Raw genomic sequence first — 12,539 nt, forward strand, 5'->3', positions numbered from 1 at the left:
TGCTTGGGCAGATGTCTGGATAACTGAAGTCCCTCATCACTACTCTATCCTACCAAGCTGGATTTGTGATCCACTTCTTAAAATTCTCATCTGTCATCTCCTTTCCAGGAGGTCTACAGCCTACTCCCATCAAAATATTCCTTCTGTTTTTCCCCCATCAATCTTTACCGAAGTGTTCTTCCATCATGGTTTGCCCTTTGGGGTTCTGAGTTCCATTATATAAGCATAGTTTCTTAATACGCAATACTACCCCCCTGCCTTTTGAGATAGTCAATTCCTGTTGAAGAAGTACTGCCATTCCCAACCATACATCAGCCGGGAGCATCGTTCCACAATATCTCAGGGATACTTACGAAGCAAATTTTTCCTCCTTGCTTTTAGGATGTCTAGGTCACCTTGCTGGCCACACTTTGTGCATTTGTGTATAGACACCTAAGGCTCGGGTTTTGTTGCTGGTTTACTTCTCAGATATTGTCTCTTGTGAATAACTGGGCCCCTCAAATTCATCTTCTTCTATGTCATCTCCATTACTTCCTACAGCATCTGTTTTGGCAGATATACATAGGTAATCTGCTCCCCTCCCTTTTCAGCTGCTTTAGGCAAATAGAGCTTTATCAGCCCTCGTTAGGTGTACTCCCTCCTTGGCGAAGAGCCTCTCATGCTTCTATTTTAACAATCTAAATCTCATTCCAGGATCCACCATCTTCTTAACCAGTTGGTCAGTTTTGAAATCCGCCTCCCCCCTCTGAATGGCTGACTTTCAGCTGGCAGCAGTGAGGGAACCACCACCTGTGTCCCTAAGGTAGGCATCCCCCTGCCAGAAGTGAATGCTTTTTAAGTTCCTTCATTTGTCCCATTGTGCACTAGACACGGATGGTTGTCATTAGATGTGACAGGGCTCTGATCCTAGACCTTGCCCTGAAGAGAGCAAACCCTCCCATCCGTGATAAAAAGTCATCTCAGAACCCCACAGTGGAGAGCCACCAACCTCTCTCCTGGCCTTGTTTCTTCTCCCTTACTCTGATGCCTCTCTCCTGACGCCACCTATAGATACATTCCTCAGTGCTAAAGAAGCTGTTTCCTCCTCAGAGAGACTGGTTCCCCGACTCCCCTCAGTCATGTCTGACTCATCCCGACCCCATTTGGTGTTTGCTTGGCAAAGCTACTAGAGTGTTTCGCCATTCCTTCTCCATCTCATTTTACAAATGAGGAAACTGAGGCAAACAGGGTTAAGTGACTTACACAGGGTCACACAGCTAGTAAGTGTCTGAGGCTGCATTTGAACTCAGGTCTTCCTGACTCCAGGCCCAGTACTCTATCCACTGCCTCACCTAGCTGCCCCCACCTATTTATTATCTGGTGCCAGAGGTTTCCTGGTCTTCCTTTCTCCTCTGGGTTACATTCCTATGTCCTGCAACTTCCAGGATTCTCCTCTCCTTCTTTGTAACCTGAAACATTTCTTCCATTCTTTTAAGGAATATGTCACCAGCCTAGACAATCCCCTGTACTATGAACCTGGAGTTTGCAGAGGCATTTCCCCAGCTCTTACCTCCACAGGTTACTTGGTGACAGGAATCACACAAACATAATAGATGCTATGCTATTCCTGGATAATCCTCTTGCCCTCCATCCTTGCTACACGTGAGATGCTGACATTCCTCAGCTCCTCATCCCATGTTTGCCTGCTGGGGAGCTCAGGAAAGGGGGACTTCTCTATAAGGGCACACATCTTTTGCCTCATTTCTTACCTAGCCTTTAATCACTGAATGGGTGTTGCCTCAGAAAAACTGAGACCTGGGAAAGACTTTAGCTTAAAAAGGCCAAGGTCTCCCACTGCATCCAGGGCCTTTGATGGTCTTCCAGGTGGCCCCAGAGGAGAGGGGGAGGCTGATGACTTCTCACAGCTCTGCCTTGCTCAAATCCAATTTACTCGAAAATCAAGACCACTCTTCTGAGGTCATCGGCCCTCTCCCAGAATGAAGGATGAACAACGGCAACATCTACTTGTAGGAACTTTTTCTCCTAGTTTGCTCAATTTCTTTGATCGTCAATTAATTGTGTTCTGCCAAAGCCTCAAAGCAAAGAGATGCTCCACTGCTCTTGTTTGTGAGGGGGTCTCAAGAAAAATCCAATTACCAGGCAGTGGGACTGTTCAAGTCCCTCCTGGTCTGAAGTTTTATGTTCTTTGTGGAAAATGAGGTACCAGTTCTAAAATTGTATGATTCCTTAATTTCATTTTTGCTGTCTTAAACACACGTTTAAATCTCATGAGGTCTTTTAGTTTTTCACATCCTCGTCTGTAAAATGAGGGGGCTGGACTCAAGGGCCTCTAGGGGCTCTTCAGCTCTAGATCTATGGTCCTATGACCTCTCTGGGCCTCAGTTTCTTCATATGTAAAATAAAAGGTTGGACTTGATGACCTCTAAGGCCCTTTCCAGCTCCAAGACTATGACAGAGTTTTTATTTTCTCTTTCCATCTAGATCATCAGTTCCTGGAGTCCTTCAACTATGTCTTTTATCTGGCCCACTGCCTTACATGTCCTTACACGTGCCCCACAAGGCCACAGGTTCCCCACCCCTCTAAGACAATCAATACATATTTGTCCACTTGACTTTTCCTCCTAGCAGGGAATCTATAAAATGAGGGAACTGCACTAGGTGCAGTCCTTCTTGCCTCTCTACCTCTGGGGCTTTCCCATGACAGCAGGGTCTGTGCACACTTTTTTTTAACATGAGACACTTGTTCTAATTTCCTATTTGGGGTGTTTACTACACAATGCTGATCAGACGTCCCACGGGCATCTCAAACTCCCCATGTCCAATAGAGGACTTATTCCCACTACCCCTAAAGTCTTCTCTCTTCCAGACCTCCTCGCGTCTGTCCGGGGCACCACCATCCAGCCTTCCTGGTATCCAGGTCCACAACTGCTATACTAGCTTCAACTTCTCACTCCCTAGCCCCAAATTTTAAATTAGCTTCTAGATTCTGCCATCTCTACCTCTAACATCTGTCTCCCATCCACTCACACAGCCTAGTTCAGGCTGTCATCGCCTCTCACCTGGACTGCCGATGCAGCCTCCTACACTAGCTTCTCTGCCTCACCTCAGCTCCAGACCATCCTTCCCACAGCTGCTGAGGTGATTTGCTCAAGTACAGGTCCGCCCACAGCACTCCACAGCTCAATAAACTCCCATGACTGCGCACTGCCTTTAGGATAAGTTATTGTAAATTCCTGTTTGCCTTATAAAGCCCGGCACCACCGAGTCCTAACCTGCTTTTCCAGTCTTAGAGATGACGCCCCTTCCTGCAATCTGCAGCCCAAGCAGGCCCGCTTTTCTGCTGTTCCTCACACACACAGCATTCTATCTCCTATATCCTTGCCTTTCCATTAGCCGTTCCTGTGCCTGGAATGCACTCCTTCTCCCCTCTAGCTTTTAACAACTTCTGGTTCTTTAAAATTAAGCTCAAACACCACCTTATATCTAAAGCCTTTCTATATTCCCCCAGGACTTCTGCCAGCCTCAGTTTCCTCATCTGTAAAATGGACACAAGCCTCAAAGGGTTGTTGTAGGATCACATGAGATCACCCAAGTAAAGCACTTTACAAATCTATTATTTATTTATGTTTTTTACCCTTTTTAAACATTGGGTTTGTTTTTTTTTTAGAAAATGTCTTTCCACCCCCCTGAACTTTCCATAGCTTCCTTTCTGTAAAATGAGGTTAATAAAAGCACCTGCCCCACATGGTTGCGGTGAGGGTCAGATAAAAGTACTTGGCTACTATTATTAATCCCACATACAAAGTCGCCAGCGAGGAGAAGCCTGCACAACGAGGCAGCTACATGGTGCCGGCGGACCCAAGTTCAAAGCCAGTCTACCAGCTGCGGGACCCGGGGCAAATCACTTCATCGCTGCCTGCCTCAGTTTCCCCATCTGTAAAATGGGAGGCTAGGTAAGGGGCCCTTCCTGTCTGTCCTCAGCCTTTTCAACCCCAGGACCATGATGGGTCTGTTAGGATTCTCTGGGAGAGGCTAATCTTAAGGGCCCACCCTCCTCTGGTGTCAGGGGTCAGTAGGGAGAGGGGCCCCTCCCCCGTCCCCCGGCCCCGCCCCTCCTCCTCCCCGCTCGGCCCCTTGTTTAGCGAGCTCCCGTGGGGGAGGGGCCCCTCATTCCGTTTTACAGGTGTACCCTGAGGAAGGCAGTGCCCCGGGTCCATGACCCCATGCCTGGCGCCCCCTGACGGCCCTCGAGGGCTCAGCCGGAAAGGCCCCTCCCAGGCCCGGGTTCCACCTCAGCCCTTCCCTGCCCCCACTCTGCCCCGGCCTCACTTTCCCAGGCGGCACCCGGGCTCTGGCCTGGACTCGCTCGAGGCTCCTGGATCAGCGCCGACCCCTCCCCGGCCCCCCAGGCCCCTCCGACCCACCCCAGGCCGCAGAGTCGCCCACAGTCTGTGACAGGGCAGCCGAGCCGCAGCTGCCAGGAGGAAGATGAGGAGAAGGCGGGAAGGGGCCGGCGGGGGCGGAGCTGAGGGGAAAGGGGCGGAGCCAGCAAAGGAGCTGAGAGAGGGGCGGGGCCAGCAAAGGGCATATGAGGAAGGGGCGGGGCCAGCAAAGGAGAGGCGGGGCCAGCAAAGGGCATGAGGGAAGGGGGCGGGGCCAGCAAGGGAGCTGAGAGGGGCGGGGCCAACAAAAGGGCATATAGGAGAGGGGGAGGGGCAAAAGCTCTGAGGAAGATGGGAGTATGAGGGAGGGGGAGGGAGGGTTGATGATGGCTGAAGTGGGGGTGCTGCGGGGATGTGTCTTAGTTGGGGTGCTGAGGAGAGGGTGCGCCAAAGTGGGGCTGAGGACAGGAGGGGTACATCTAAGTGAGGTGCTGAGGGGGGAGGGAGGGATCTGGGCGAAGATGCCGCCTTGGATGGGGTGCTTTGGGGAAGAGCCCTCCAGGAGTGGGGGCACTGCGGAGGGGTGAGGTTGAAATGAGGGAGGGGCTGCAGTTGGCTGTCAGTTCCCTGGAGTCCTCAGCTCCACCACCCTTTGCTCCCAACTCCGAGTTAGGTCCTGCGCTCCCTTACCTACTGACCACCACGTTCCAGCTCCCTCTCCGGATAAGTGAGGCACGCCGGGTTGTGCTGCCCCGTGGGGTGGAAGGGTCAGAAAGGGGCCCAGCTTTCTTGCCGAGTCTGGGGTGAGCACCCTCTCCCCGACACCCAGGGGCGCAACCCCACCCGCTCTTGCTCAGGAGCGTGGCACATTGAAAGGGGGCATAAGCGGGGGCGTGCCTGGGGATGCCAATCCAGATGCTTGGGTAAGTCGGAGACCTGGGACAAGGCTTTCTTCGGTGTCCCAGTCACGTTAATGAACAAATAACGGAAAACCTCACAACAGCGTCTGGTATTTCACAAGGAATTTTATTCCGGTGGAGCTTTCAAAATGCGATCCAACGGCTGCAGGAGCGATCCGAAAGATGCCCTGTCCCCGAACTATACCCATGGCATATTGTGTTAAAGGGCAAATAACGTCCGCGTCCGTGAAGAAATGACCAGGCTGAAGACAGGTGGTTTACACAAAGCTTGGAAGCGAGAGTTAACTTTCATCCAGGATCTCTCCCCCGTAATCATTACTATCAGCGCTGGTCGGTATTACAAAGGATAAATCAGCAACATCTGGGACAGCGGTACCAAAGGCGACCTCAGAAAGTACAGCGAGTGAAACCTCTTGGGGTCTCGCCTCCCCCTCGGCCCTCCCTTACAAACACTACTGTCTGTCCACACTGATAGCCAATCCCTTGACCCCTTGGTGAATCAATTCAACTCTACACGTTAGTCATCTCTGATCAGGTTGCCGATTGCGCCCTGCCAAGCCTCAGCCGTGGATCGCTCCCACTGTGCCTCACATCTGCTCTGACTGTGTGCTGCTGAGCAAAGATGGAGAGAACCACACCGCCATGCTGGCTGGGTCCACCGCAGGTTGACATTACACATCCTCAACCAGGCCCTCACTGCTGCTTGGCAATCTGCTCTACCTCCTTCGACTCCCTCTTCCATTCTTCCAGCAGCTCTTCCAAAACTTCTCATCCCTCTTCAAACCTCCCAAGGCTCCCCCTCCCCTCCCCCTCCACTGAGACCCAAGCCTCATATTTTACAGGTAAAGGGGAAGCCATTTGCTATGAGCTCCCTCTCCTCCTGTCCTGTCATGAAGGTGCCCTTTGTCACTCTCTCCTGCACCCAGGTCTCCCATGAGGAGGTGACCTAACTCCAAGGCTAACCCCCTCTGTAAGCTGAAGTGACCCCATTCCATCCCATCTCCTCGAACAGACTACCCCCTCTGTCATCTCCACTCTGTCACGTTAGTCCTGAAAGTTACGGGAATCCTGAGTAAGGCCATGGAGAAGTTCATTGAGAAACCCCTTCCAGAAACAATGATAAACCATCTGAGAACTGGAGAGCTGGGGGTAGGGGGTGATAAGGAGACAGCAAGGGGAAGGGCATGTTAAACCTGAAAATTTGGTTGAAGGAAACAACAGAGCTAGGTGATAGAAAAATCCATGTTGTTTATTATTTTCCCTTAAAGCATAGCGGAGCTAGCTTACTTGTACGTACAAGGAGTCAGAGCTTAAGCTCTGGCTGTCTGAACAAAGCAATGAGAAAACTTATATACGTTATTTTAGCAGACCTAGCAAGCCTGTATTACCTCATTTTTTATTACCCCCGTGTATGTTTAACCATGATACAAGAAGAGGATTTTCCTTAATGGAAAGAATGTTGACAAAGGTCAGTTAATATTAAGCGAGGTGGTCTCTCTTGGGTTTAGGGTCTCATCCCTTAATGGCTAACAGGGGTCAGTCTAATCTGGCCCTGTTGATAGTGGTAAGGGTATTTCCTGAGCAAATTTTTAGAGAGAACAAAGAAGCCCAGGTCCTGGATCTTCTTCCAGTTACTCATTAATTCAGGCTCTGGGTCTAGTTGAAATTAAAAATATATATAAAATGGTATAAAACGTTCCACAGGCATGAGGTGAAACCCTGCTGGGATCTGCCAGATGAGGCAGCCTTAGGCTTGGGGAATGTATGACTGTGTGTCCCTGCTACTGCTACCTACTACTGTCTCCTACAAGCAGGAGACTGGGAGCCATGGGAGGTAGGGGTAGGGGAGAAAACAGACCCCTTCTTTTCTGTGGGGAATTCTTTACATTACTTTCATATTGTCTTTTACTTAATTTGGCATATTTCTTATTGTTTTGAGGTGCTAAGGGGGAACTGACTGTGTTGGTAAGCAAAATGGGCTCTTAGCACTTAGTTGGCTTTTGTTTCCTTTGAGTAATTCAGTGTATTTCATTGAGCCTTACTAGGTGCTAAGCCCCCAGGCCCAAACCCCTATTAAGTGTAAAACCTATGTGGGTGTGGATTGGTAACTAAGGTGGGGCCCCAGGTGGGGCTAACTCAGCGGAGGGCCTAGTTTACACATGACTTTGAGTGATAGGTTTGGTACATCAGAGGCTCTTAGACCACGTGGGTTTAAGTTGCCTCTTTGTGACGATTTTAGGTCACGTGGGTGAGTCGCATGTGTGACTCGCCCCTGACGCTGAAAAAGATATAAAACCAGGGGTTGGCTTTCTCTTCTTTGGAGCTCTTTCCCACAGCAGTGGTGGCATGAGTGACTCTGGGCCAGCCCATGTTATGAGTTCCTGGGCTGAATCTAGATGTTGGTAACTATGAATCTGTATTTGGTCTGTCTGTTGATATTTGTAATTTGTTTGTAATTTACTCTGAAGTTCAGTGTGCTGGTCTTTTCCCCTGAACTAAGTGAATGATATTTGTATGCTGAATTAAAGTAAGCTTGTCAATCCCTTAACATTGCTTTCCTTATTAAAGCAGATCAAAAGAACCTGTGCTTTTGTGGCATGCTGGTAGCGTGCTTGTTGTTGGGCTTCTGTTGGTCTTACACCCCCACAACAGCTGCTAGCCAGATTGTTGAAACACTGACTTACAAATGACCTCTCAACCATCTTATGGTATGATTACATAAAATTCAAAAACCTTTGCACAAACAAAATCAATGCAGCAGGAGTGAGAAGAAAAGATATGGATGGGGGGGCAAGCATCTTTGATAAAAGTCTAACAATCAAAACTTATGCGGAATTAACATAATTTACATGATTAAAGTTTTTTCCATGAAAGACAAGTAGTTAAAGAATATGAACGGTTTTCAAAAGAAAAAGTGCACAAAATATTAAACATTTGAATAAATGTTCAAACTTACAAATAATAATAGAAATACAAATTAAAACAAGAGGTTACCCCATGCCCATCAAAATGTCATGGAGGGTGAAAGATGGGAAAATCCCGTCTTGGAAGGGCTGTGGGGAAGATAGCCATACTTTGTCACTGCTGTCAGTTATGAATAGTCCAAGCTTCTGGAATGTATTTGAGAATCATTCATGAAAATTTGACTCAATAACCATTTATTAAAAATCTACTAAATATGCAAGACATTTTACAAGACTTGCCCTCAGGGAGCTCACATTCTACTAAAGGGATACAACACATACAACTAAGTGTGGTACAAGAAAAGCTGAGGAAGGAGGGGGAAAAGAGATTAGGGAAGGTTTCTCCTACTAGGTGACACTGGCGGTAAGCCTTAAGGGAAGATAAGTATTCCGAGAGATAGGAGGAGGGATGGAATTTCAGGGACTGGGGACAGTTTGGGTGAATGTCCAGAAGCGGGATGAAGAATATTAAATTTAGAGAATGGCTAACAATCCAATTTAGTGAAAGCTTAAGTTTGTGAAAAGGAGTTATAGGAAATAAGGCCGGAAAGGTGAATGCCTGTTAGATGGCGTAGGGCCACGACACCTTACCTAAGAGTCTGGCTTTGATCATGGGGCAGTCCAAGCCAAATGAGGACTCTGGATCGATGGAGTCACCTGATCACACCTGTGCCTTAGGAAGATTATTTTGACAGCTGGATGAAGGATGAACTGAAGAGGGGAGAAAGCCTGCCAGAAAGAAGGCTGCAACTGTCCAGTTGAAAGATGGGAAGGGCCAGAGTCCAGGTGTTGAGGAAGAGTCGGCAACAAGATTAAGCAGCTGGTCCCCCAAGTCTGGCAGTGCAAGGTGACGTGCGGGACATCAGCTTGAGGAGAAGAGGGGAAGACAATCTGTGGGGATGAGCTCCTTCCTGGAGATAGGAGGGGACAGACTCAAGGACATAAGTCACAGAGGGATGGCTTTTGGCGAGAAAGACCACCACTTCCTCAGAGGCATGAGGACGGGTGGAGGATGGGTGAGAACATACAGGATGGAGCGGGGCTCTGTAAGGGCAAGCAAAGTGGGACTTTTGCTGTTTATTCTAGTTCTTCACAGCACTAAGGCAACGAAGCGCCTTGGATTGAGTCTTGCCTTTGATTGAATCAAGAGTCTTTGATGACCTGCTTAAGTCACAAGAAAGCCTAAGTCACATGAGTTTGAGTCACATGAGCTTGGGTCACGAGGGTTGTGATGCCCTCTGACCCTGAAGAAATATATATATATATATATGTATATATATATATATATATATATATATATATATATATATATATATATATATATATATATATATATATACTCTTGAGGTTAGCATTTTGCTTGGGGTACACTCATGGGAAGAGTGTTTGTGTGATCTCTGGGTAGTCATTAAGGAGCACCCCCGGCTTTGAAAAACCCAGATGTTGGTGCTTTTCTCTCTGGTAACTATGTATGTATTGCTTTAGTCAGACAGTTGGAAGCCCCGTTTGTTGATTTGTGTTATTTTCTCTGTAATTTCTGTTTGTATTTGCTCTGAAGTTCAGGGTGCTAACTTTTTCCTGTGAACTAAGTGAATGATATATGCGTGTTTAATTAAAGTAAGATTGTTAGCCCTTTAAAGTTTCTTTAAGATCTAAACGCAGATCGAAAAACGTGTGCTAGCAGCCCTCCTGTGTGCTGGTGTTATTGGCCTTACGCCTCCACAGTAGCTGCAAGTAACATTGTCGCTACAGGCTCTGAGGCACAGCATAGAAAAAGAGGGTAGTCACAGCAGCTGGCTTCTATTGCCTCTGTGCAATAGAGGAGGAGCTGCAGATGAGGAGATCTACGGAGATAAGAGCTGGAGGTAGCTTGGGGGCTCGGATTGCTGAGGGGAGTCAACTAAGGAAGACTACACCGTCTGCTGTGCAGCAGTGAGGACCCTACTAAGGCTGGCTAGCACAGATTTGTGCTGGATCTAGGCAACACACTGGTGTGTCTCCCTCCTGTGGTGTTCAGCGGGTCAGGATATTGGATGCTGGGGCTGGCCCAGGGCTGAGACTTGGCACACCTCTAATGGCAGCAAGAGAAACGGGGGCAGAGAATAGCATAGAGTTGTTGGTCAGCTATGGGGTCAAGACTCTGAAGCCAGGAAAAGGAATCTAGAGCAGGGCTGGTGGACTTTGAGAAAAAGGAAAGACAGAAACACTGGAGGTTGCAATGAGGATGAAGAACAGGTTTAGGGGTGAGGCAGAAGGCAGAGATGGAAGAAGAGAGAATCTCAGCAAGGACAATTACACAGGTGTTATGGTTCTGGAGGATGCTGCTCGTCCCCAGGATGGCTGAGGGAGAGCGAAGCGTGGGTGGTGGAAGCGTAGGGGCCCCTGAGGAGGGGCAACAGCAGTGTTCAGACTGTTTAATGCAGAGACGCCAGAAATTAACCATATCAAGAAAAGACCTCTTTGTAAATAAATGTTCATAGCAGTATTATTCATGACAACAACACATGCCCCACGACTGAGGAATGATGGAACAAAGTGTGCTTTGTGGAATGTCGTGGATCACTACACTTTCAAGAATGACAAAAGGGGAGAATTCAGAGGCACGTGGGACAACTCAAGAAGAAGGAAGGAACAAAGATAAAGGCTGGAGACAGCTATGAAAACTGCGATCCACAATGACCACAGTAAGGCAAAATTCCAGTGATAGTCAGCATAGACCGTTCCTTTCTGTTACCAGTGGCTAAAAGATAAAAACAGAACATCCCCTGGACTATCAGGGCAGTTCCCTGAGTAGCCCAATGGTATTCCGGGATTGCATTTCATAGTGCTTTCCTTGTCTGCTGAATGCGGTCTAGCCATCAAAATATGGGATCAGGAGAAAATTTTTTAAAAAGGCAAGTTTGAGAGGAAAGAGGATGGAGGTCATTACAGTAGGCCAGGCAGAGGTAACAAAGGTCTGAACGAGGGGTTCAAATCAACAGGATGGGATGGATGTGAAGGTGAGAGGGAAGACTAAGACAGCCTAGCGTGACCAGGAGCATGGTGTGTCTCTCAACAGAAATCAGGAATTTTAGAAAGGAAAAGATGGGCTGGAGAAGGAAAATAAGTTCTCTTCTGAATCTATTCAATTTTAAAATAAACACTTCAATGCGGGGCCTGAGCTCACCCTCTCAGGACACGCTCAAGCCTCAGTGACTCGAGGGTGTGGGATTCTTTCCAAGTCCCAAAGCCTCCACCCCTAGCACTCAGCCTCCAGGGGCCCCTGTTTGCCACAGCCTCCATGGCCCTGGATGGGGCCCAACTTTAATGTGCATGGCTGAAGGAACCGGGAAGGGTTAGTGACTCAACTCGGAGTCTTAGGCCTAGCTTCTCATTTTCAGCTGGGGGACTGTGTGCACAGCCCTGTCATGTACTTCATCCACTTTAAAGATTTTTCCAAATTGATCATAAAGTTCCTCCTGGAAAACCGGAGGGGGGATGAAATAGTGATTCATCTTCTTCTTTTCTAACGTTTTTGCGCTGACGTCTCTCACTTTCCTGGGGTGATGACAAAAAAAAAAAAAGCAAAATTATATAATCTATTTATAGGATGAGAGAGAAATTTATCTTAATTTGCCAGTTAGCAATCAAGTAAAAGGCTTCTCCTTGGAGAGGGGCCAGCACATGGACCTGAAGTACGATGCTGAGCACAGAGCAAGCCTCACTCATCCCAGATTGGCTGGACTTCACTGAATTAGGCTGAATTCCTATCACACTCTCCTCTAAGAGATGAACATGCCTTCACTCTGCCCCCATCCCCCACCAAACACCTCCAAGTCAGGCACTGTTATGTTCTCAGGCTCAAAATCAATGCCCGATGCTTACTAGTTACTGAATCGACCTCATGTCCAAAACCAAGGTCATCTCTCTTTTTCCTCAAACCTGCTCAGACTTTCTCCTCTCATGGGCATGGCCACTCACCTGGTATCGCCCAGGGGTGACAGACCCTTGGTTGCTCTGTCTAGCCAAGCAAGAACCAGCTGTTCCTGTTCGTTCCTCTGCCCACCCACCAGGGCACCCCTGCAGGGCTTCCTGCCTACACTCTCTCCCACTAACCCATTCTTCAGATGCCAGTTGGGAATCTCTGCTCAAGTCATCGCACCCGAGAATGAGGTTGGGCTCTACAGTGTCTAAGGTCCCTTCCAGCTCCAGGTCAAGACCCTGTGGCTTTCACCCTGGGGTTGATGGTTACATTCACCTCACTCAGTGCTGTGCTTTGTCCCCCCCGTCCCCAG

At 48.4% G+C, this 12,539-nt stretch overlaps 2 protein-coding genes across 2 annotated transcripts in view; both read right to left on the reverse strand.

Moving 5' to 3' along the window:
- The window catches only part of DMC1 (DNA meiotic recombinase 1), a 42,401-nt gene extending 37,875 nt beyond the window's left edge, over positions 1-4,526 (reverse strand). The window contains exon 1 of the mRNA XM_036760316.1: positions 4,425-4,526. The gene's annotated coding sequence lies outside the window, so the exon portion shown is untranslated. The remainder of the gene's footprint in view (positions 1-4,424) is intronic.
- Positions 4,527-10,724: 6,198 nt separating this feature from the next.
- FAM227A (family with sequence similarity 227 member A) overlaps positions 10,725-12,539 on the reverse strand; it is a 31,430-nt gene continuing 29,615 nt past the window's right edge. The window contains exon 13 of the mRNA XM_036760829.1: positions 10,725-11,802. Coding sequence (XP_036616724.1) covers positions 11,628-11,802 — 175 coding nt within the window. The 3' untranslated portion in view covers positions 10,725-11,627. The remainder of the gene's footprint in view (positions 11,803-12,539) is intronic.

This window comes from Trichosurus vulpecula, chromosome 5 (genome assembly GCF_011100635.1).
Source record: "Trichosurus vulpecula isolate mTriVul1 chromosome 5, mTriVul1.pri, whole genome shotgun sequence".
Classification (NCBI taxonomy): domain Eukaryota; kingdom Metazoa; phylum Chordata; class Mammalia; order Diprotodontia; family Phalangeridae; genus Trichosurus; species Trichosurus vulpecula.